The sequence below is a fragment of the Mytilus trossulus genome, chromosome 6, assembly GCF_036588685.1.
Source record: "Mytilus trossulus isolate FHL-02 chromosome 6, PNRI_Mtr1.1.1.hap1, whole genome shotgun sequence".
NCBI lineage: Eukaryota > Metazoa > Mollusca > Bivalvia > Mytilida > Mytilidae > Mytilus > Mytilus trossulus.
Window position 1 is genome coordinate 9,328,220 of NC_086378.1, and position 26,339 is coordinate 9,354,558.

General features: G+C 31.3%; 1 protein-coding gene across 3 annotated transcripts in view; it reads right to left on the reverse strand.

Moving 5' to 3' along the window:
* Window positions 1-6,304: 6,304 nt before the first annotated feature.
* LOC134720730 (katanin p80 WD40 repeat-containing subunit B1-like) overlaps window positions 6,305-26,339 on the reverse strand; it is a 32,557-nt gene continuing 12,522 nt past the window's right edge. The window contains exons 7-21 of one of the 3 annotated variants that reach the window (XM_063583191.1): window positions 23,486-23,601; window positions 22,929-23,000; window positions 22,441-22,591; window positions 21,966-22,019; window positions 21,466-21,521; window positions 20,815-20,877; window positions 20,037-20,209; window positions 19,309-19,359; window positions 18,885-18,932; window positions 17,676-17,797; window positions 15,367-15,525; window positions 14,962-15,038; window positions 13,472-13,546; window positions 12,433-12,549; window positions 6,305-8,613 (exon numbers count right to left, since the gene is read on the reverse strand). In XM_063583191.1, coding sequence (XP_063439261.1) covers window positions 8,481-8,613; window positions 12,433-12,549; window positions 13,472-13,546; window positions 14,962-15,038; window positions 15,367-15,525; window positions 17,676-17,797; window positions 18,885-18,932; window positions 19,309-19,359; window positions 20,037-20,209; window positions 20,815-20,877; window positions 21,466-21,521; window positions 21,966-22,019; window positions 22,441-22,591; window positions 22,929-23,000; window positions 23,486-23,601 — 1,467 coding nt within the window. In that variant the 3' untranslated portion in view covers window positions 6,305-8,480. The remainder of the gene's footprint in view (window positions 8,614-12,432; window positions 12,550-13,471; window positions 13,547-14,961; window positions 15,039-15,366; window positions 15,526-17,675; window positions 17,798-18,884; window positions 18,933-19,308; window positions 19,360-20,036; window positions 20,210-20,814; window positions 20,878-21,465; window positions 21,522-21,965; window positions 22,020-22,440; window positions 22,592-22,928; window positions 23,001-23,485; window positions 23,602-26,339) is intronic. The other 2 variants (XM_063583192.1, XM_063583193.1) reach the window with 2 other exon arrangements.

Below are 26,339 nucleotides of genomic sequence, written 5' to 3' on the forward strand. Positions count from 1 at the left end.
AGATAACTCCTATAGAAGGGAGATAATCAGGTTATAATTCATTGTTGAAGTGGTTGATGAATTTAAAATTATAGTCTCTGACTGATGAACTGAAGGACTACTACACATTGTAATGTTTAACTTGTTAATTTTTAAACTTTGTAAAATTGTATAATTAGACGCCAAACAGCACAATTATACTTATGATCACAATAGTATGTGTGCCTGAATGAATAAAATTATATTTTTTGAAAATAAGAGACTTTTGTAGTTCATTCTTCCCAGTTTAACCCCCAATTTAAGGATCATACATGCTATAAAGAACAATGATTATTTAAATCAATGTGGGAGAAGAGGATTTGTACCCTAATCACACAGTCACATAAACAAAATTGTCTTTTCCCTTTCGTACACAGACAAATTGGATTCTTCTTACTACTTTACTGTAATTTGAGTATTTCTATCATATTTTCTTTCCTTTATCAATTTTTCCTGCCTTGAATTATCTGGGTATATTGACACAACACACTTTTAGGGCTAATGCAGGATAACACCTCTTGGGTCACAAACTTGTGTTAAAATATTGCCTCAGGTCACCATAGATATAGGAAGATGTGGTGTGAGTGCCAATGAGACAACTGTCCATCCAAATAACAATTTATAAAAGTAATCCAGTATAGGTCCGTTTGTCAAATCATATTGTCAGCATAGTATGGTCAACACTTCATGTCAGAGTAACTAAATATAAAGACTTACATGGTATCAGAAGAGTAACATTCAACAAATGTTGAGTTACAAATACTCACTAAAAAATGGCCAAAGTTCTATAACTTTTGAAACCAGATGCCCTGCAGGGCGCAGCTTTATGACCGCAGAGGTCGAACTATGAACAGTTGGGGCAAGTATGGACACAACATTCAAGCTTGATACAGCTCTGAATTTGGATTGTGATTAAATAGTTGACACTACATAGGTTTCTGACACAGGATGAATGTGGTGTAAGAACTTAAGCATAAAAACTTAAAAATTTTAAATTTGACATTTACCTATTATGGTCCAATATCCAAAATCTAAATACATGGTTAGATTCAGTATATCAAAGAACCCCAAGAATTCATTTTTTGATGAAATCAGACAAAGTTTAATTTTGGACCCGTTTGGACCCTAATTCCTAAACTGTCGGGACCAAAACTCCCAAAAACAATCCCAACTTTCTTTTTTGTGGTCGTAAACCTTGTGTTAAAATTTCATAGATTTCTATTAATTATACTCAGTTATTGTGCGATAACCAAGATAATTGCTTATTTGGGCCCTTTTTGGCCTCTAATTCTTAAAGTGTCGGGACCAAAACTCCCAAAATCAATCCTAACCTTCCTTTTGTGATCATAAACCTTGTGTTCAAATTTCACAGATTCCTATTTACTTAAACTTAAGTAAGAGTGTGAAAACCAAATGTTTTCGGAAGACGACGACGTCATACCAATATAAGACAAATTTTTTTTAATATTTGCGGTTGTATAAAAATTTCAAAAAATAATGTCAAACAAAAACAATTTCACACTTAGCATACTAGTTGTTCAGTCATATGGTTCCAGGATAGTAGCTTTACAAGGATAAATTGTGCTACAACACCATCTTGGCCATAGCTGTAGAGTGGTCAACTACATATGATGCTTGGCATTCCTACCAAGTTTGAAAGGATTACATTTTAAAACAGTCTAAAAGGAGATCTCCACTAATTCTAACAGGTAGAATAGCAGATGGACAAAGACTTTTATTGTGTCCTATCTCTTTTATATGGTCATAATTGGCATAGGACAAAACAATGAACTCTTCAAACTTTCAACAGTCGGTAAAAATGTTATTACAGTATATATCTAAGCTGCTAAAATGCGCTAAAGTACATCTTTTTATATTTGCCAATACAATATTTTTTCAATGTTTAGGCTTTTTACTTAATTACGGACAAGTTATGCATTTGTCTTAAATTGTGCAACTTGAAAGGTTTTCAGGTAATTTGTGACTTCAGAACTTGCATGTATCGATTCACATATTATAAACCACAAATGACTGAAATAAACCAGACGAACTGAAATGTACAATCATGCACTGCTTTGAATACCAAGGTTACTACAGAACTCTCCTACAACTTTCTAATGTTCTGCCTCAGGATAATTCAAATATAATTGCAGAAAATCGACATCAGATTTCATCCATTTAAGGTTCTTTAAAGGGAAGATTATTTCATCCTCCAGGAAATATGAAGATTTTAAACTCCTACTATAAAGCACTGTTGATTACAGTGCAATATTTATGTTCAACCAACAGCACAAGTGATAACATGACCATAAATAACTTTAAGGGAGCAACCCTTTAACTTGAAGGAGGGGGTATTATGTTTTTTGTCCATTTTGTCAGAAAAAAATATTTGTGAACATTTTTTTTTTAGTTTGTCAACTCTAAGACTATCAATCTAATTATTTTTGTTCAAAATTTAATTAATACTATTAGTTACAGAGAAAATTGCTATTCAGAATAATGTTTTTTTGTCATCTGCTAGATCAATATTTTTTTCCCCATCAAGTTGGGGATCAGAATATTATTATTTATCGGACCACATATGAATTATCACATTGTGATTGGTTAAACGCCGTCACGTGGTGACCCCCTATGAGACCGTATGGGGTTAGTAAGTTTCATATGGGGTTTGTGACGCGTTAATGGCGACATCATCTATTAATGTTGTTGTGTTTCATTGTTTATTTTTTCAACAAAACGCCGCAGAAATAGTCCAGCGTCCGATAAATTCGTTATACTGTTAACTACTGACCCCTACGGGTCCATAGAGGGTGAATAAAATTCATAGGGGACTCGGCCTCCGGCCTCGACCCCTATAGATTTAACTAACCCTCTATGGATCTGTACGGGGTCAGTAGCGAACCATATAACTTATTATAGAAGCTCACCTGAACCGATATGGTTCACTTTGCTGCTCATAACTCGCCAAAGTGTAAAAAATCTCATAAGGCAGGTCAACATGACAAAGGAAAGATTTAGTTTAATTCTCTATTTAAATACATATATATTGGAATCTATTGCTAACCTTATAAGGAGAAACATAAAAATAATATAGATGGTTCAATGAAATAAAAAAAAATTCAAAAGGAGAAGTTTTATCCACTAATAAACATAACTGATCTTTGGTGTTTTTGTGGCGGTCAATGTTTTTTTGGCGGGGAAGTTGGAATGTCCATACAAATAAACATATGTTTTGGTTATTTTATCAACTTATTATTTCATAAGAAAAGAAAAATCACTACAAAACCATATAAGGTATCAAAAAAGTATGTACAGGATGTACGGATCTTAAAACGTGTGTATATCACAGCTTTCATATATAAACCCTGCATGATAGTAGGTGTTAACGTCATGCCTACTGACCACAATCATGTGTTACACATATTAGTTGTACTATTATTTGTTTTATTGGACATAAAAATAAAAATCTGGCATACACGTAAAAGTTCCTGAGCTAAAAATATCATATTGTCGCATGGTGAATCCTTTTTTTGAAGTTTGTTGAAAATGATACAGTATCTTAAAACGTGAATATACCACAGCTTTCATATATAAACCTTACACGATTACATCGTAGGTGTTAATGTCATGACAACTGACCACAAACATAAAGAAGAACAATATTTGTGCGCTATTATTTGTATTCTGTGGACATAGTATGTGAATCTTGCATGCACTATTTAAAAGTTCTTGAGCTAAAAATATCATATTGTCACATGTTGCTTCCTATTTTTAAAGTTTGTTGAAAATGATATGGATTGAGAGGTTTCAAACATTGTAGGTAACAAATCAATAGAAAAACATGCAGAAGGTATTGAAAAGTGTGGGTAGTGAAATTACAAATCAGCACAATATTGGAAATTTACAAATCCTCTTTTACAGTTGTTATACAACATAGAAGGTCATTTAAGTATACACAGTAATACATGAACACATCATCTTATTGTGCATGTATTTTCTTGCACATCTTTTTTTACTGTCCCCTTTCTGTAAACCATTGCTTATATTTCGCTGCTCTTCAGAAAACATATGACGACATTGATAATAATGAGACTTATTAATATTCAAATTCTTCAGTTCCAAAATTTTAGTTCTTGCTGTTTATTTTACTGTTAAGGTCATGTTTCACAATGGCCGATCTAAAATTTTTAAAGTGGGGGCCCATCCCGTCACGCTTCAGTGATTCCAAGTTTTTTTTCTCAAAAGGCCCACTCCCTAAATCCGCCTCTGTGTCAGTTACCACTTTAAATTAAATGTTCAAGTCATCTGTAATAGAAGCACACACAAATAAAACAACTATGAATAATCATGACAACTTCAGTAGGTGAAATTTAGTGCGAGTTTCATGTTCAATAAACAGCCTTGTAAATCCCAACATCCTGTATTCCGTAAAAAGAATTCCCAGATCCTGAAAGGATCAATCACGAAATCCCAAGCTTATACACATCTGATATCCGATCCCAATGTCCTGAAAAAGGTCCTGAAAAAGGTCCTGAAAAAGGTCCTGCTTCCCCTCATATAAAGATCAAACTGGATTTAAGATCAGAATAAAATGACATGTTTTAGTTTGATGTATTTTCCATGTTGTCCATCCGAGGTGATATCAAATTCTTCAATATAAATCTAAATTGAAAGAGGCAATTTGAATTAAATAGTCAGGAGGATTCATTTGTTTTCATGGGTACAAATTTAACGGATCAAGGAAAACTAACATATTTGTGGATATCTAATTTCGTGGTTTTGCAGAAGTCTGCATACAAGCCTTAAGAATATTTGTTATTCGTTGAACATTTAATTTCGTGGTTAACCCAGTACCCATGAAATCCACAAAAATTAGTATCCAACGAATGATAATGAATCCATAGTAATTAGTCAGAAGGATTAATAAAACAACAAAAGCTTTCACTCTTTTATTTCTGTAAGACAAACAAATAATTAATCATACATATTCCAGGCCTTGGTCCATTCAACAGATGCATGATGTTTGTACCCTCTCTCAATTCAATATGTCATTATACAAGACCAAATTAAAGCATGTGATAATAAATATAATTCCCTTAACACCATACTAGGCAACACTACTGAGATTGGTACATGTGCCATTTATAGGACTAACAATTAGGTCAATAAAACTCAAGTTGACATCTGGTAGGGTACCATGAAGTCAACTTTTCAACCTAAGCAATTCTGGTTTAAATACCTGAGCATTATAGCAATCTTAACAGATTTTAATAGGGACGAGAAGATATTAGAGATGAATTATAAGGAACTGGCTAAAGGTTTTTTGAAATTGCAATAACAAATACCTATAAAAGTTAACAATTTGTAAAATATACTAATTTTGTGGTTTAGATGTATGAATGACAAAATCATAAACGATAATAGTCATAGTTTACTTAACAGCAACGCCTACCAAAATATCACTCATGTTATTTTAAGTAAATGAACTCAACTAACCTTTTGATAAAATATCAATAAAGGGGAAATTGTCAAAACAAAAGAATATCAGTTTTGAAAACTGGCTGTCTTATTTTATTTTTAAGCAAATCTTTAATAACGAAAAATAACGAAAAATATAGGATATTCCACTTTAAAATAAGTTGGACCAAGCATATCTTTTCCACTAAACTGGACAAAAACATCTGTAGCAATAAAATGAAAAGATGTGGTGTGATTGTCAGTGTGACAATTATCTATTATATTGGCAATAAAGTGAATGTATCATCATTTAAGCAGCTATAGGTCACCATACATCTTCATAAAGTAGTATTTAGTACAAGTTACACAGAAACTTTGAAGGCTTGCATGTATACAAGTCTTGAAATCGCTCAAAAGTACACTGGACACGTGTAAATATACATATATATAAATATTTATACCACACAGCATGCATAATAATTAATAGATTATTTTCTTATTACCGACTTTAACTCTTAAGAGTATATAATTTTAACTGATAAAATTTCTGTGATTGGACAAGCTGGAACTCAAAAGAAGTAAAATCATTCTTACAAACCAATGCAATTTTGGGGGGAAATTAAATGTTTTATGTTTCTATACAGGATGAAATCATTAGTACAGATTTTTCTAAAGCATGATTTTACTTCTATGGGTTGCTCTTACTTTACTGAGTACCAGAAAGTCCTACCTCAGAGTAGGTAACCTGTTGAAACAATTATCAGTTGTGGATCCAAGGAGAACTTTCCCTTTTAAAAATGGCTGGATCCGCCCCCAACTATATACTCTAGTGTTGAAAGTCTGTAATAGGTTAATAATTATTGTAAGTAAAAATATGGTTTCTCTAGTTGTGTATATTCTGGTGGAATGAAAGACATTGAGCACTTATTTCCACATTGGATTCTACAGCACTGTATAAAATAAAAATTATTTCCAAAATTTCTATAACATGCACATTTTACTTAATAAAATTGTCTATATATTGCTTTGCAATAAATACTTCAAAATATATACATTCGTGTTTCAAAAAAAACATAATACACAACAGTGACAAATACAACCATGTGTACATATATCTTTATATCGTGGAAAAATCTAAATGTTGCTATAACAATTTGTACAAAGTTTGTATCAATTAAACATGGCACATACACATTTAAACATTTACCGTTTGAATAGAATTAACATGAAGTGTTTTTAAAGGTCAGTTTTAATTACAAGAAAACAAAAACTAGATTTCTTAACCATTTTGTAAACAAAGGGAAATTTTGCCCTCAAAATAGACAAAGAGTAATTATAAATAAATCACATCCTTGTATGACCTCTTTGACTCTATAATATCAAATCAAAGGCATAACTTAATATTTCACATCTATTAACAAGATTTGTTCTTCATATTTGTTTATTATTTTGTTGCTTTCAAAATTCGACTTGTAAATTTGATTCATGTTTTCTTGTTATCAAACATGACCATAAAAAAAACATACACAAAGGGAAATAACTGTGCATAGCAATTCGTCAAGCAGTCATTTAGTTTAACAGTTACAAAATAATAAAACAAATATATTCAAATGAATGGTTTGAAATCAACTGAATAGTACAGCAAGCTTGATATGTTTTATACAATGTCTGGAATGAAAGTTGTTTAATTGTAAAAGGATTGGATTTACAGTTATAATTCAAAACAAAACAAAAATCTACAGGAAAATCAAAAAGAAACCCAATTTCTACAAAAATTTACATGAAAAAATGATTACAAAAAACTACAGTAAGTCAAATGTTCTGGTTCATTATTTTGTTAGAGACTATCAAGCAATGTCTTCTAGGTCTGCTATCAATTGTTAGAAAGAAGACACTAAGACATGTTGTTTTCCTTTTGTATTCAAAAGACTAGAAAAGGGTGTACTGTACACACATCAGATAGAAAGTAACAACTTTATATATCAGCAAGAGTTTGGCATTTGATTGGTTGTTAAAATCTATCCTATTATAAGTGTTGGCACTTAAAGCTAATATATATTTCTTTCCTATTGAAGTATAAAAGTAGAGTTCTATCATCTTTTTGCATAAAATAAAATAGCACTAATTGTGTCTGTATAAAGCTTTTAATAAACATAAAAATGGTTTGTAACGATAGCATTTCACCATGCAAGGACATACCAAAGGGTAAAATGTTCAAATAATAAATGTCTGTTACAACTGTCAATAGTTCACTAACTTTTCTACAGAAATTAAGTGCCTTTTGACAGCAATGCTGTCACATTATAATCTATCCAATGAGAAATATACATATTCCAACATTTTCAATCTTCTTCTTGAGGAAATTCAAACCTCTAATGCCCCTCGTCTTTAAAAATTCAAAAGCCATTCAAAAGACACTCAGGGTAATGTGTTGTATTGGAAACTAAATCAAATGATTCCTTTTGGACACCAATCAATATGCAAATCATAACAATAGAAATACATGTATACTAGTAAGCAAAAACTAATGAAAGAGATTCATGGAAACACTTCACCTCCATACATATTTCCTTTAAACATGTTAGTGTCATGTGTCAGAGCTATTTGAGTTCACCAGCTATCAAACTTTTAAATAGTTCTCCTATAATCGAAATATGTCAATTGAAAATATGTATCAGGTTGAAGCATTTGTTGGAATAAGCATCTAGAATTAAAAGAGAAAATTAATGAGATGATTCATTACAAAGCACACAACCATAAATATAGATAAATGTATTGTTCTAATGTTCTCTTTGTTCACTGGCCATACACATTCTTCACTTAATGGATCATGTGATCATAGAATGGTACAACAGTTTTGATTGGATGATCGCTGAAGATAACCATATGAACTGACAATGCCATATCACCTGTGAGACTGTTACCCAACAGTCAAATATGATTGGTCAATACTGAGCTGCCCCACCAATGGCTTTCATACACTATAATTTACCATAATCACTTCTTTAATCCATAGTTGACATCAGGATTTGCACTTCCTTATAAAGATTTCCTAATTTGCCAGATACTGATTGTTTCTTTTCTAATGTTATTCTTATCTCTGACAAAAAATTATAACAAGCATTGCACTTCTGTATTCTGAAAAAGAAAAATCAAATAATATGATTGCTTATATCAGAAGTAAAAACAAAATAATTAACACATCTTTTTAAACTGATAATCTGAAAAAGCAAAGTACACTGCATCTAATCAAACACTACCAAGAACAAAATTCTATCCTTTCAAAATCAAAACATAACAATTTTTGTTCTTCTTAGAATTATTAATTCAGTGCAATCAGCAAGCATTCAATTCAGATTTGCTGTAAAAACTAGATGTGTAAATTAGTCGAAAATTTTCAAAAAGTCCAATCGGAAAGGAGTAAGTTGGGTAAGGGCCATATTTGGCCCCAATTATAAAGTTCATAGTAACAAGACAATACATGTTTTAAGTTGCCTGTAAGACATGTTAGAAAGTTAAACAGAACAGTTTTTGTCAAAGTTTAATTCTAACACGTTGATTTTTACATCCAAAAAAGGTCAAGATAAGGGATTTTGGTGAAATTTGACAAAATCAGCTGGATTTCAACCAAATAAAGGACCAGGAAACATAGAGAGGAGGCGTTGACAAGCTTAAGATTCAAATAAGACATGTGAAATGTCTTCACAAACATTTTTTTTAAAGATCTTTGTTGTCGACGTATGCGCTCTATGGTTCCTGTCCAATAATCTATGGAAATTTAGCCATTTTCATTGATTTTTTCGTGAAAAATCAACATTAGTACAACTTGTGACGTCATAATGAAACGCAGAAACATAAAATTTTCAACAAAATGGTTTATATCGTAGCTAGTCAATGTATTAGCTATACTTTATGTGATATTGGTCGATAAATCCGAAATTGAAATTTACGCTAAAAAAGTGGGCCATTTTAGGACCTTATCGAACATACTCCTTTCTGCAAAGATCAATGGAGTGGAAAGTTGACTTATCATGGTAAACTCACATACTAAAACTAGAGGCTCTCAAGAGCCTGTGTCGCTCACCTGTTACTGTATTTACTGATGTCAGTCATCTTGGTTGGTAGGTTGGGTCATTAGACACTTTTTTTAATAGATACCCTAGTTATGATTGTGGCCAAGTTTGGTTAAAAATGGCCCATAGTTATAGAAAAGAAATTTTTGTACAAGTTACAAAAATGACGAAAAGTTGTTCAATATTGACTATAAAGGGCAATAACTCCTTAAGGGGTCCTCTAACAATTTTGATCATGCTGACTTATTTGTATATCTTATTTTGCTGAACATTATTGCTGTTTACAGTTTATCTCTATCTATAATAGTATTCAAGATAATAACCAAAAACTGCAAAATTTCCTTAAAATTACCAATTTTAGGGCAGCAACCCAACGAGTTGTCAGTTTCATCTGATAATTTGTGAGGGAATAGATCTTATTCTGATGGACATTTACATCTTGAAAGATTTACCCTAAATGGATATAAATCAATCAAAGAGCTGAATAGCTCTGAGGGGAAAGACGGCCCTTGTTTCTATTTAATTATGTTTTTGGAAAGGTGGTGTATCTTTTGATAGTTTTCAAATGAAGAATGAAAAAGAGAACAGCTAGAACATGTAGAAAGGTTGACAATATTGAAATCAATTGTTGTTTATGTAATTTCATTTCCTTAGTTTAGGATTCAATTTGGACCAATGGAAGAGATCTGCATCTTCTAAATCTAAACATTTGATTAAAGTTGATAGCTAATTATCTAAAACTCAACTGAATTCTGTAATTTCACAACAACTACAATATTTTTTGAAATTGTGATTGTGTACCACTGAACTGCAGGCTAGGGCCATTTTCCATTTTTTGTGACAGTACTCTTGGATTTTTAAGTTTTTTCTTTAGAAAGTGTGGACTGAAAAATCTATTCAGTTTTAAATTTCCATTGTTAAAGTTCCGAGTTACAACTCTCATCACAGGGAAACAGGTACTAATAAAAAAACAATATGAGTGATGTAAACTGTGTGAAGCTTGTTTCCAAATCTTAATTTTGAAATATTTGTAAATAATAAATATGTTTAAACTACAAAATGTAAATTTTTTTTTTTTTTTTTTTTTACCATTTCAATGATTATGTAGGTACACAAAAATTTAGTTTTAATAGAAGACTACTAATCCAATGAAATGTCACATTTGAAGTGATTAAATACATTAACTTTTATTTTAGTGGATAATTACTCATCAATTGAGGTGCTCCTGAATTGGAGGAAGATTCTCAGAATGTTTATAGAAAAAAGTGGTCTCACTAATTAGCGACAAGAAGAATTTTAGCGACAAGAAGCGTCAAGAAGAATAATTTTTTCTTGTCGCTAAATAGTCTTTTGACGCTTCTTGTCGCTTTTTGACGCTTCTTGTCTCTAATTAGTGAGACCCGAAAAAAGTAATAAAATTGTTTCTTTCCCCTGTCTCATGTAACCCCACAATCTTTGTTTATTTTGAAAGTTGTTGACCTAAAAATTAAAGTATTGTATGTTGATGTTTAAATCATCTACAGTAAAAAATATTATGTTTAGATTTAACAAATACAAATTTGTTATTAGTGCACGATCTCTAAGAATGATTTAAATAACCAGTGAACTTGTAAAGGATATCCCTGCTTCTTCCAAGAATGACGTCACTATAAAATACAATGTAGGTTGGATATATTTAGAATATCTCGTCATACTAATTTTTCCGGATTGTAAAAATAAACGTTTATAGTGTAAAGGAGAGTTCAAGATACGATAATTTCGTGAGAAACAGAAGGGAAATGTGTAAAAAAGTGTTTAAAGTCAAACTATTCATTTCTAGGTCTCCTTCTCTGCAATCTAAGTAAGATTTGTTGGGGGTTTTCCACACTATAACATGTATAAAAACAAAATGAATGATGTGAGGGAGTGTCACTCTGGTCAACCCCATAGGGGATTGACGGCTTGAAGCCGTTTTTCCCCAAAAACTGCATTTTACCACTATGTTCTAATTTTAGCCATGTCGGCCTTTTTGTTTGGTAGACGGGGTCATCGGACACATTTTTTAAACTAAATACCCCAAGGATGATTGTGACCATGTTTGGTTAAATTTGGCCCAGTAGTTTCAGAGGAGAAGATTTTTGTACAAGTTACAAAAAATGACGAAAAGTGGTTAAAAATTGACTATAAAGGGCAATAACTCCTTAAGGGGTTGACTGACAATTTTGGTCATGTTGACTTATTTGTAGGTCTTTCTTTGCTGAACATTATTGCTGTTTCAGTTTATCTCTATCTATAATAGTATTCAAGATAATAACCAAAAACTGCAAAATTTCCTTAAAATAACCAATTCAGGGGCAGCAACCCAACAACGAGTTGTCAGATTCATCTGAAAATTTCAGGGCAGATAGATCTTGACCTGAACAACAATTTTACCCCTTGTCAAATTGCTCTAAATGCTTTGGTTTTTGAATTCTAAGCCAAAAACTGTATTTTACCCCTTTGTTCTATTTTTAGCCATGGTGGCCATCTTGGTTGCATGACCAAGTTTGGTTAAATTTTGCCCAGTAGTTTCAGAGGAGAAGATTTTTGTAAAAGTTTATGGACGACGGACGCAGGACGATAGACGCCAAGTGATGAGAAAAGCTCACTTGACCTTTCAGGTCAGGTGAGCTAAAAAACAGATCAGTATGAAAAGGCATTTTAAAAAAAAGACTTTATGGTGTTGTGGTAAGCACATTGGATTACTAACACAAAGGTTCCTGGTTCAATCCAAATCCATGAAAATTTCAGGGACTGAACTGCTGTATGTTAAACACTGTTTGCATTTTAGCTTAAATTACACATTTTTTTTCTCTAATATTCAAACTGATATTTATCTATGTTAATGAACATATGTTTATCATACCTTTCTTCTCTTGATAGATCAACACCTATACTTGGCGCTGATGTAATATTTGACTTTATCACAGGTCCAAAGTTTCTAAGTATAATCTTTAAGGCATTACAAGCAGATTCTGCATGGCTTAAAAAATAAAGGAAAATACACAGGTTTAAGCAATTGCATTTAAATGAAAGTGTTTTTCAAGGATTACAAAATGATATATTGATTCTAAAGAAGTATCTTCGAGGATCTACTGCTTTTTGTTTTCTCAGGGGGGAATAGCTGAAGAAGTCAATCTACTGTATCACTGAACAGGTCCTCCTTTTTTCATTAGTATCACTTATCATGGAAAAGTCAATTCTTATTATTTTCTTCTTTTAATTCAAGTTTATTGCATCACAATTGTTTTTTTCCAGATATTTTAAACTAGACACATATTTCTGGCAGAATACTATAGATGAAGTATTTTTAGCAATCAATTACCCAATATATAATTTTAACAAGAATGTGTCCATAGTACACTACTCATACCATAATTTTCTAAGGCTAGTTGGAGTCAAAACTCTAGTTTGGCATTAAAATTAGAAAGATCGTTTCAAAGGGAATTTTCTATGGCTAGTTGGAGTCAAAACTCTAGTTTGGCATTAAAATTAGAAAGATCGTTTCAAAGGGAATTTTCTATGGCTAGTTGGAGTCAAAACTCTAGTTTGGCATTAAAATTAGAAAGATCGTTTCAAAGGGAATTTTCTATGACTAGTTGGAGTCAAAACTCTAGTTTGGCATTAAAATTAGAAAGATCGTTTCAAAGGGAATTTTCTATGGCTAGTTGGAGTCAAAACTCTAGTTTGGCATTAAAATTAGAAAGATCGTTTCAAAGGGGACTTGTGTACTAAGTTTCAAGTTGTTTGGACTTCATCAAAAACTACCTTGACCAAAATTGTTAACCTGAAGCAGGACAGACCATTGAACGGACGGACAGATGGATATACCAACGAACAAAAATGTTTACAGAAGAGATATGGAATTATGGAAATGACCAAGATTTATATCTCATATTTTTTACCTTTCATATTTACTGTTAAGGAGATCTTTAACCTGAGGTAATAAACTGCTACACAGATCTAAATTCCATAATCCCCTAAACAAACAAAAAACAAAAAAATTTATTAATGCAATGTAGATGAATTAATGTTTATATTATCTTAGTAAGAAACAGAACAAAAAACAAAAGTAATATTAAAATAAATAATGTGAAACCTCTGTGTGTGTGGGATTTTTCCCTGTTTTGAAAACCGATTAGGCTGTTTTCTGCAGTTTTTGTTGGGTTGTTGTCTCTTTGACATACCGTATTTGGGCATGTATAGTCCGCACTTTTTTTCCTTAAATATGTAGTTTGTACAAGGGGTGCGGATTATACACAACTGTAGACGGTTTTTCGAAATTTATAAAAAAAAAAAAATTTTTTTTTTTTTTAAATTTCGTTTTTTTCTGCATTAACAATGTATATTGGAGATGTTTATTGTATTTACTTCATTTAATTCTTATTCTTTTTTAACTTTTCTTTTAAAAATTGATTATTAAAAGTAAAGGTGTGACATCCTGCATAGGTAATCAAGAGAGGTAATTAAGGATTATGTATGGGTGTGTAGCAATTAAATAATGATGTCAAGTTTTGACAGGTGTTAAATATTATAATCCCAGGCAATAAAACAACATGATCAATGAAAAGATTATATAAGATTAAATAGTTTTAAAATTTTGATTACTGCTAATCAATTTAGATAAATGTTTGATCTCTGTTTTCTTTTGTTCCATAATATTCAATTTATTTCTGTTATATTATATATCAGCTTGGACATACTTAGACAAATGTTGATTTTAAAATGAATCTTTTGATTAATAACTACTTATATAAAATTATTAAATATTAATTACCTGATGAAAAGTTCTACCATTTCATTTTTTTTATGAAATAAATAAAACATAATTATTTTTTTTATATGAAATACATGGAGAATAGGTCTCTTTCAATGGATTTTTACAGTGAACTAGACTTTACAATATTTTTTTTTTTTTTTTTTTTTAACAAAACTTTTTTTCTCGATTTTAAGGGGATGTAAAGGGGGTGCGGACTATACATAAATGCGTACTATACACGGCCGAATACGGTATTCCACATTTTCTCTCTCAATTTTATAATGTGAAAATGTTTCCAAGCAAGTTATCTTTATTTCATCTTTTTGATATTCTGCACGAGAACCTGGTTTTTCCCCCCTTCTATTATATGTTAAACTATAATGTGTGGTGGCTAGTCTTGGATTTGTCTACAACCATATGAACCACAAAGAATTTCTCATTTATCCACAATGATAGTTGTTTGATCTGACAGTAAATCATTTTCAAAATCAAAGGGGAAAAGACTATGTGGTATGAGCTTTGCTCTTTGTTGAAGGCCGTACAGTAACCTATAGCCGATAATTTCTGTGTTGTGTGAAGAGCTGTCTCAATCGCAATCATACCATATCTTTGTATATTAATGTAATGTATACTTACGTTTTTAAATTAAGAACATTTAATAAGTCTACTATCACAGAAGGGTCTCTCATTGATATTGCTGAGTCTAAGGCTGTCTGAAAATAGAAAAAAAGTCTACCATTAGGGGTTTATATGGGGAGGAAAATGGTTAAAATTTTAACTTCATTCCCATGGACTATCTTAAGTATGTATTACCTTTTAACTACTTTATGTTAGGTTAAGATCAAAATAAAAATAAATTATCAAAATTTAATGAGAATATGCACTGCATATACAAGAAATAGTGAATTGTTGAAGTGACCTGAAGATTAAAAATTTAGTCTTTAAGTCATAAGACAAAATCAAGGACAAAGTTAAAGAGCATTGAGGACCCAAAATTTTGATAGGTTTTCCGAAATAAAATATTGTTCCAGAATACTGTACCTTTGTGTTGCCTGAAGTCCACATGGCTCTAACAATTTGTAAATTTTTACTCCTTGAAGACATGACAGCAGACATTGCATCATGTCCATTTTGAATTGTCTGTAATACACTTTCATCTGTCACAAATGTAGATTTTTTGTTTCCAGGTTGTTCAGATTTCTGTAAATAAATGGATTATTATAGATATTTTTTTTCATGGTTAATTACAAATGAAACCCTTTTGTCAAATTGAATCTAATAACATAGTCTACACAAACTTGTGAATGTTGTTAGTTCACAATTAAATGGGAACCAGTCCAATATTGTGTATTCTTTATTATTCATAGAGAACAAAAATATTTGTAAGTAATGGTAAACTACACATGTGAGCCTTCAACAAAATACAATTTTGTAAATATCTGTTCCAAATCTTATATTGACCTTAATGATTATTCCCATGGTGAAATGTTTATGTTGTACAAAAAAAGATTGCCTATGCTTTTGGCCAAAAACAAGACTTTCGAGTTATGTCCTTCACAGTAAAAGTTCTTCGTATATGCTTGCCTTGATGACGTCATAAACCAGAAAGTGAGGATCGCCTGTATCCCTGCACAATTATAATACAGCAAGCGTGATTATAATTCTGATAGATAAACTAGAAATAATGTTTGTTTTTTAGATACTTAATCTTAATTCCCTAATCAGCTATTGACAGCAGTGCTGATTATCAATTATAAGAATTTAATTTGCCAAATAATTCATGTAATATATCTTCATATTTTTTATTCACTCACTCAACATTGGAAGGAAGTGACAATGCCCCTAAACACATGATCAGGGACTAAAGTTAACGCTCGGCCGGGGCGCCCGAGGCGACCAGATTTTTTTGGCTGGGCGAATATATTTAGTCATCATGGTCGCCCAGCTGGCGACTGTAAAAAAAATGAAGTAAATCCCATTTGTACCCTTTCCCTTGCGATATTAACAAAGACTGTTCCCAAAAGGAAACCTGTTTGTCTTATCAAAGCGATATAGAAATATAGAGTATTTCCGAAAACCAGTAGGTTATTTTTAATAACTGAACCCAGTCGAATAGCTATGTTTTCAATCCGGAGTCACGATGTTGCATATATATACCTTCTTCTTTCCGCATGTTTTCTTAGTTCTGCTAAATTTTCTACGATAATTTCATTATTGAACAGTGTTTTCTATTTTACTGTTCAATAAGCATCGTGAAAGGGATGTTTTCTTATTGTCCTGTGAGTCATTACAAGCCCGTGTTAGACGGTAACTTGTCCCTGAATCGCTTTTTACAAAAATATTTGATAAAAAAACGAAATTTAAAATCTCGTAAATAAAAATCCCAATATCTAGTTTGATATCCAATCTTCATTAAAAACTTATTGAAAAATATATTTTGATCAACACTATTAGAGGATGGCTTGGATTGAGATAATATTTAATGTTTAAAGAAAGAGCCATATTGTCTAAAGGACAACAGGAAGTTGAAAATTTGAAGGGAGATAATTTTTATAGGAAATAACCTAAAATAAATATTGTCAAATCTTATGATACATTTCTGGTGGCAATAATTCAAATATTATAATGGTTACCACAGAAAACATTTTCAAGACTACAAGTAGGATTTCACAATAAGGCTTCATTAGAAAAACTAGTTTGTTTCATACCATGAACATACATTTAAAGAAGAATCAAAGAAGTTTGTATTTGAACATATATGAAGACTACTTCCTGTTTTACTTCTTGTATGAATGATCCTCCTTACGTGGGAGCACTTAACAAATGTACAAGTTTGTAAACATAAACATCAAAATGATTTACTTTGCTTCATGGTATGATAATTTGATAAAAAAAAAAATCTGACTGGAACCAACATCAAGAACATATTAATTTCTGAATAAGGTTTAAATACAACTAATGTTTTCCAGCTGAGCCTATAGCTAGCAATATTCAAGGTAATTTATACAAAGTATCCTTACAATCCCGGTTATTGCCCTAAAGTGCCCTTTCAGAAAACTAGCACCCTTCTGCCCTGAGATTTAAGCTGGAACACTGTTAGTAAGTATATACTAAGTAATTTTCAGTTTTGTTTTATTTTAGTATAAAGATTAGTGGGCTCCTAAAATTTTAAGCGGGCCCCTGAAAAAAATATCTTAGGGGCCCAGCTGGCCCCTAGAGAAAAACAGTTAAGTTTAGTCCCTGATGATTGATGTTTACTTAAACCAAAGTTTTTGATAAATGCAACGAACTTAAAATAAGTCTATTTAAAAACAGAAATGTTATAGCAGTATGATAAAATATATACTTACAGGTAGAAAATCTTGAGCAGATATGGCTGAGTTTTCTGGAGGTTCTCTTGGAGATTTTATCTGTCTTGTCTGTTTAGATACAGCTTTTGGCACTGGTTTAGAGGACTCCGATTCTTTCTTACCTAGAAATGAAATGGTTACTATTAATACAAACAGGACTAAAATTGCCCCAATTCTTCACCTAAGCTGCATTCACTTAATTTGACATCATATCAGCAATATTGGAAAGAAGAATTTGTGAAAAACAATAATAAACTTAAAGAAGAATGTGTCCAGGGGACACAAAATCAAATGGCTCACTTGTAATATCAGCAAATACATCATTATCATTTTTTCAATTTCCAAATGAACAACTGTGAAAATTATGTCACCTCAAAAGTCCATAATTTAGAAACTGGATCAGTGCTTGGTGGTAATAAACATGGTGTACATGTTTCATAATATTTGGTTGAGGCAAAGTAAAACTACAGTGCAGAAACAGCAAAATTCCATAAATTTTCTATTCCTGAATCAACATAACTCTAGAACGATGAAAGTGAAGTAATCAAAATTTGAACTTGAACTGTGTTTAGTGATAATTAACATTGTGTTTAAGTTTTATAACATTTGGTGAAATTATTTTTTCTGAACCAGGGTTAAAACTTAATGCTTACATCGCCTAGAGGCAAACAGAACCTTGCTTCTATTTCTATTCTGTTCTTTAAAAAGAAATATTACTTTGAAATCTGGTAAACATTTAAGAGCTATTCCAAAATTTAACTTGGAAGACAGCAAAAGTTTCAATCTATACAATTGTTATTGAAATGTAAAGTGTTATTGCTTGAAGACATGTTTCAAACCCACTTACGCTTATTTTTTGATAGATCATGACTTCAACCCCCCCACCCCCAAAACACACAGAATTGATTCTGGAATAGCTCCAATACATTTCAGGGCACACAACTAGAAATTCTAGACAGCATCTGTTTTGTTATTCTGTCAACTGTTTTGTTATTCTATCAACAGTTTTGTTATTCTGTCAACTGTTTTGTTATTCTGTCAACAGTTTTGTTATTCTGTTAACAGTTTTGTTATTCTGTCAACAGTTTTGTTATTCTGTTAACAGTTATTCTGTTAACCGTTTTGTTATTCTCTCAACAGTTTTGTTATTCTCTCAACAGTTTTGTTATTCTGTCAACTGTTTTGTTATTCTGTTCATGCTTAACTTACTAGGTGTTTTTTTGACAGGCTGTTTTGGAGCAGGTTCAGGCTCGGGTGCTAAAACAAACATACATATACATAAAGTGCAACCAGAAACATTCAAATTGAATAGATATATCATAGACTTGCATCATTCAGAGGAAAAAATATACAGTCACCAAAAAACAAAATAAGAAACAACCTAAAAACTAAATAAAGAAGGTGTCATTGCAAAACACATGCAAAATGTTTCTACATGCTTTTTCTAGCTTTGTTTATGAACCAATGATTCACTCTTTCAAACTGAGGCTTAGATTTTTATCCTATAGCAAAAAAACTTCAGAAGATCAATACTAACAGTCTTAAATTTTTGTGATCTACAGAAAGTACATTAAGTGTTAAACGACATAAAATAATAATCGTTGGTTTGTTTGTCGTTCTAAGTGTAACTCACTAGTTTTTCTGGCTGGTGGTGGTTTTTTAACTGGTTCTGGTTCACTGGGTACTGAAATTAACATTTTTCACTGTATATAGGTAAGTTTGCTTTGAAAATTTACTTGACTTGTTTTCTATATATTACAAATTGCATAAAATTTATAATGATTTCAATATAAAGCTTATGAATATTTTGATAAGAAGCTTTCTGTTCTCTACTGGACATTCAGATATAAATAAAAAAAGATTTTCAATTTTCTATCTTATTTCAGGAAAAATTAAATGTAATTGAAATTTCTTGTGAATTCTCTTATTTTTACATCAAATCATTTAAGAGAAAAGGGTCTCTGTCCTCAAGAGAGGTCTAATCAATTTCTATATAAAATCTTTTACCTAAGAAAATGACTAATAAACTATAAATAATGTTACACATATTTTTAAGAAAGATTTCCCTAAAGTATCTGGGGAAAATTTATTCCATTAATTCTGCTATTAATCACACAGTATGAACTGGCCAATGCATCACTTACATGCAAATATAGGATTAACTATATCATGCTTAACGAATAATACAAACATATCAAAATATATTAAAATAAGGTCTATTAATTCAGGAAGAATCACCAGGATCCAAATACCATCTTAATCCTATTATTAGAACAAGGAAAACTAATTTTAAGCATGCTTAAACGAAAGAAATAGTAATTCATATTTTTCTACTTGAAATTAAAAGCATATCTTTAGTACCATCTTCAGGAGGTGCTGGGAATGGTTCCACTTTTCGTGTAGGTGACCTTGTGATGCGTGACTTTGGTTGGAAGATTTCTCGGTAGTCCTCTGGATTCTTTATATCAGCAGTAGATGTCTCTTTCTCATCTTCATTATCATGTGTTGGTTCTTCAGCTTCTTCTTTAGGAACACTAAAATTAAAAGAACTATAATTCATTAAAAAAAGTTCAGGATAATTCATTGAAACACTTGCATAAATGTAATCTTATTGGTTGAGCAGGATGTAGCTCCTTATGTATTTTTACCCTCTTTGTGCCTGTTATGAATGCTCTGGAGTTCACGATAAGACATTAAGCACTTGCATATATGTAATCTGATCTGATAGAGCACAATGTAGCTCCTTGTTAAGGTTTTCTCGCTTCATGCCTGTTAATGACAATTAATTGGAATATTGTAAAGTCACACAACTGTAATTTGTCAATTATTTTACTCCAATCTTAATGCTGACGAGAATTATTGGTTTGAATTCTACAGAATCCATAAGATCAAGAATTAGTTTGATGCTTATCCTTTGTATTCTCTTTACACCATTCTGATTTTCATTTGATATAATGCTATTCATTCAAAAACTGACATTTTAAAATTAAATTCATATATTTTAGCAGCTAAGAAGTCAGCAATAGTAAAAATATGAGATTTCCTTCTATACCCCACCTGTTTGGAAGGGAGACAACTATTGTAAAGGAAATGATGAAATAGTGAATTGAAGTACATAGCACCAATCCACACAACTAACCTTGCCTGTCTTGAAGACTGTGTGGGTGGTCTTTCTGTTATAAAACTTTTTCTGTTATGACTACTGTAAACATACATAACATAACATAATAAATAAATGTTTTTATCATTGATGCAAATTTGTGACTTGTGAAAACTAATATTAACTATAGCACAGTAAATACATAATTTAAGAACTCTCATTTCAATTAGCTGGCACTTATACTTAATTCAAATGGTAGTCCCATAAATAATCGATAATGATGACACCATGATAATAAACCATAAATAAACAATGTACAAGGAAGTCACAATGAGTTGGATTTTTAACATGCATAATGACAAATTAGTCTGCAGGAGGATATGTCATCCAACCTGTGTTTGCTATTACACATATATCAGTGTTGTTGAAAATGCAGCAAATAATGATTTAAAAGTCTTTGTTATGAGGCATCCAGAGTTTGGACTCTTGGTGGTTCTCCAATTCTAGACAAGCTTGTTTCTGCTAGACCATTATGGTGGTAACTTCAGTAATATATTCCCTTTTGTCATAAATAAACACTTTACTAATAAACATTGATAAATAATGACTTTTTTGGAATTTAATTCATTCTTTTTCTGCTTTTATTACACTATTTAATCCCTTATGTTAAAAGGTCTTCATATTTTGTACCTGTTAAGTTGCTGTTGTCCTTCCTGGTTAGGCACACCACCAAATGGGTGAACTCTCTAAAATAAAAATATACAAGGTAACATTTTATTACATGTTAACAGTATTACAATAATACAAAACAATATCAGATGAAACACTTTATACTGGAATGTTCCTATTTTTACATAGCTGTGTAACATTTGGATTTAAATCTAACATGTGAGCATGAAGTATAGAGACCACATGAAATACATTTTCTGAAGGCTATTTTCAAAATATTTGTGATACCAGATTTTTTTCTCCTTATTTTTCATTAACAAATACATGAGTGTAAAAGATATTTTGAAACAAAAAAAAATAGGCTGTAGATGCAAGTACTTGAAACGAAATTAACATTTTATCTCATTTCATTTGGCGATTTGAAAGTCTTTACTTTTGTTTCTGAAAAAAAAAAATTTACATTACAAGTAAGCCAACAAGACTTGATTGTGTTTTAAAGTACAGAATATGACGACCCTTACCTGTACATCTACAACATAACATGAGACATTGGTCTGTGAGAAGGAAGCTCCTATCTGCAATTAAATACAATCAGTAAAATAGGAAATCATAAAAAGTAAACAACCAATGCTGAAAAACAAATGACAAGAACAGATACTTATTGTAAAGTCAACTTTATAGGAAATTATTTAGACCAGAATTAGTTTTGGGGAAAGCAAGTTGTAGCAGTGACACAAATATTTATTGTTATACCATAACAATTTTGTTAGAAAATCAGTCTCCTCAATACAATGACACTATGCCATGAGTCAAATCAGATGGCTAGAACTATAGGTGTACGTCAATTTGCGTTAACTTCATATATCTAAATTCTCTTTTGTAAAAACCATATAACAGTACATTACAATGATTTAGAATTTAAAAATTGAAATTATACAGATATATCATTATTGAATCAGGAAATAAATGAAACTTAGACAATATAATCAAACATACTAATTGGTTCTGTGTGAGTGTTATATCTGCCACATCTCCCCAGGATATAGGTATAGAATCGTGACACTCTGATGGCTCCCAGCCATAAACTTTCAACAGATCTTTACCACCACTAAACAAACAGGATCCGTCAGGATGAAATGCCATTGATCTGCAAAGGAAAATAAAAGCACAATGAATACTGTGATTCAGCCAATTTGGTAGCTAGTCTTACATTTTTTCTGATCATACTTTCAAGAATTATTTTGTTATCTTCATTTCCATAATATTTCTGTACTATTTCTATTCTATTGTCAAAAGATGGAGAATTTTGCAATATTGATGTAGTATTTCAATTGAAGTCACTTTAAGATTTTTAACATGTTTTTTAAGAAACGTTAAGTCTGAAATTCAAGGATTTTGACAAGAATGTGTAGCATATTATCATATGCCATTTATAATAACTGGCTTAATAATTTCTTGAAAGAGGCATTTATACCAGTATTTACCTGATTGGTGTAGAGTTACCATCTGTTGATGAGACCATACTAAATGTTTCTAAATCCCAAAATTTTATTGTTCTGCAAAAATAAAGTAACTTATGTTAAGCATAATCACTATATTTAAATTCAGGTATTATTTAGTAAATAATTAAAACTGATTTTACAATGAAAACAAAGAAAGATTACAAATTATCAAGTTCAGTTAGGGAATTGATTCACATTAAAAGTAAGCTTACTAAAAAGAGTAAAAAATATTGTACTTTTGTACATTTCTTTTCTTTTTCTTTTTCTGTAATTTTAATGCCACCTAAGCACTGCTTCTGGGCTAATTCATGATGGCTAGTTTTTATTGGTGGAGGAGTGCCTGTACAATCATAAACTTTCAAAAACATATTTTCAATGTTTAAACTTTATATGCTTGAGTATTCCAAAATTCCTTATAACATTAATAAACAGATAAAGAAACTGCTAAAATACAGTATTAGAAATTTCAAAGAATTGCTCTGTGGCCATTATGAATTATTCTGAATTAATTAACAATGAATATATGTAATCATACTTACTTATCTGAGCTACCTGTGCCAAGTAATAATTCTTTAGGATGGAACTCTACAACATTAACTGGACCACAGTGTAAATTCAGAGTCGTTAATACTTTCCCTGCTGTTAGGTCCCAGATCTATGTAAATATAAAACAAACATATTATGAACATAGATATAGGAAGATGTGGTGTGAGTGCCAATGAGACAACTCTCCATCCAAATAACAATTTAACCAGATGCTCCGCAGGGCGTAGCTTTATACGACCGCAGAGGTTGAACCCTGAACGGTTGGGGCAAGTATGGACACAACATTCAAGCTGGATTCTGCTCTAAATTTGGATTGTGATTAAATAGTTGACACAGCATAGGTTTCTGACACAGAATGAATGTATTCAAATGAACTTAAAATTTTTGTTTTCTCTTAGAGCAATTCACTATGCTGTTGAATATTAATCCTCTCAAAAAAAATGTTTGAAGAAATTTTCTTTTTATTTATGAAATTTCAAATGAGAAAAATTTAACCCAATTTTTTATTCACATCCCCCTTTCCCTTATTCCAAAACTAATTTCAATTAAAATATTCTAATGGAGTTTACAACAATTACTACTCATTTAAATACATGATGTAAAAAAACTGCTTGTTATCACTGAATGGTAAAGATTATTTAAATTTATCAGTTGGTAGTAAAAAGTGAATATACATTGTATATTGTATATAACAAAGATTTAAGTTGATTCTGGACAAAGAAAGATAACTCCAATTAAAAAAATTCTTGCAGATATTTCTTGCTTACTATACTGGACAAAGAAAGATAACTCTTAATTAAAAAAAATTTTGCTATTTCACAATATTGTGAAATTAGATATGTCTTGCCATTGCACAATACTGTGCAATTGAAAAGACTTGCTATTGCACAATACTTAATATAATAATTTAAGATCCTGTTTTGGACCAACTTGAAAACTGGGCTCATAATCAAAAATCTAAGTACATGTTTAGATTCAGCATATCAAAGAGGCCCAAGAATTTAATTTTTGTTAAAATCAAACTTAGTTTAATTTTGGACCCTTTGCACTTTAATTTAGACCAATTTTAAAACTGGACCAAAACTTAAGAATCTACATACACAGTTAGATTTGGCATATCAAAGAACCCCAATTATTCAATTTTTGATGAAATCAAACAATGTTTAATTTTGGACCCCGATTTGGGCCAACTTGAAAACTGGGCCAATAATCAAAAATCTAAGTACATTTTTAGATTCAGCATATCAAAGAACCCCAAGGTTTCAATTTTTGTTAAAATCAAACTAAGTTTAATTTTGGACCCTTTGGACCTTAATGTAGACCAATTTGAAAACGGGACCAAAAATTAAGAATCTACATACACAGTTAGATTCGGCATATTAAAGAACCCCAATTATTCAATTTTGATGAAATCAAACAAAGTTTAATTTTGGACCCTTTGGGCCCCTTTTTCCTTAACTGTTGGGACCAAAACTTCCAAAATCAATACCAACCTTCCTTTTATAGTCATAAACCTTGTGTTTAAATTTCATAGATTTCTATTTACTTATACTAACGCTATGGTGCGAAAACCAAGAAAAATGCTTATTTGGGTCCCTTTTTGGCCCCTAATTCCTAAACTGTTAGGACCGAAACTCCCAAAATCAATACCAACCTTCCTTTTGTGGTCATAAACATTGTGTATAAATTTCATTGATTTCTATTTACTTTAACTAAAGTTATTGTGCGAAAACCAAGAATAATGCTTATTTGGGCCCTTTCTTGGCCCCTAATTCCTAAACTGTTGAAAATAAAACTCCCAAAATCAATCCCAACCTTTATTTTGTGGTTATAAACCCTGTGTCAAAATTTCATAGATTTCTATTAACTTAAACTAAAGTTATAGTGCGAAAATTAAGAAAATGCTTATTTGGGCCCTTTTTGGCCCCTAATTCCTAAAATGTTGGGACCAAAACTCCCAAAATCAATACCAGCCTTCCTTTTATGGTCATAAACCTTGTGCTAAAATTCCATAGATTTCTATTCACTTTTACTAAAGTTAGAGTGCGAAAACTAAAAGTATTCGGATAACGACGACGACGACGACGACGCCAACGTGATAGCAATATACGACGAAAATTTTTTCAAAATTTGCGGTCGTATAAAAAGTAAACCATTATAGGTTAAAGTACGGCCTTCAACACGGAGCCTTGGCTCACACCGAACAACAAGCTATAAAGGGCCCCAAAATTACTAGTGTAAAACCATTCAAACGGGAAAACCAACGGTCTAATCTATATAAACAAAACGAGAAACACGTATATATTACATAAACAAACGACAACTACTGTACATCAGATTCCTGACTTAGGACAGGTGCAAATATCATGAACATGTACATTTAACCTTCCAGACAAAGTACTTTCATTTTCCATTTCAATTCTGTAGTAAAGCACACTCAACTAAAAAGGACAAATGGATATACAATGCATGTTAAAATGTCTTGGTTTAAATAGTGTTGTTTTTGTTCTTATTAAAGGAATTTGGTGTAAATGGTAGTACCTTTGGTAAATTTAATTCATAACTTCATTGCCTATACTTGGAGGGATAAGGAGCTTCACATATTGTTACAAACAATGGTGTAATGTTGCCAACCATAAGTTGACTTCTAGATATACTTTCTTATATTTAATAAATATAAGAACTAATTGGTGTTGGCTTTGCTCATTGTTGATGGTGTCCATAGTGACCTTTAGTTGTTAATCTATGCATCATTTGGTCTTATGTGAAGAGTTGTCTCATAGGATATCATACCACATCTACTCTAATTCATAATAAAGGTAAATAAATAAGAATAACTATACCTAA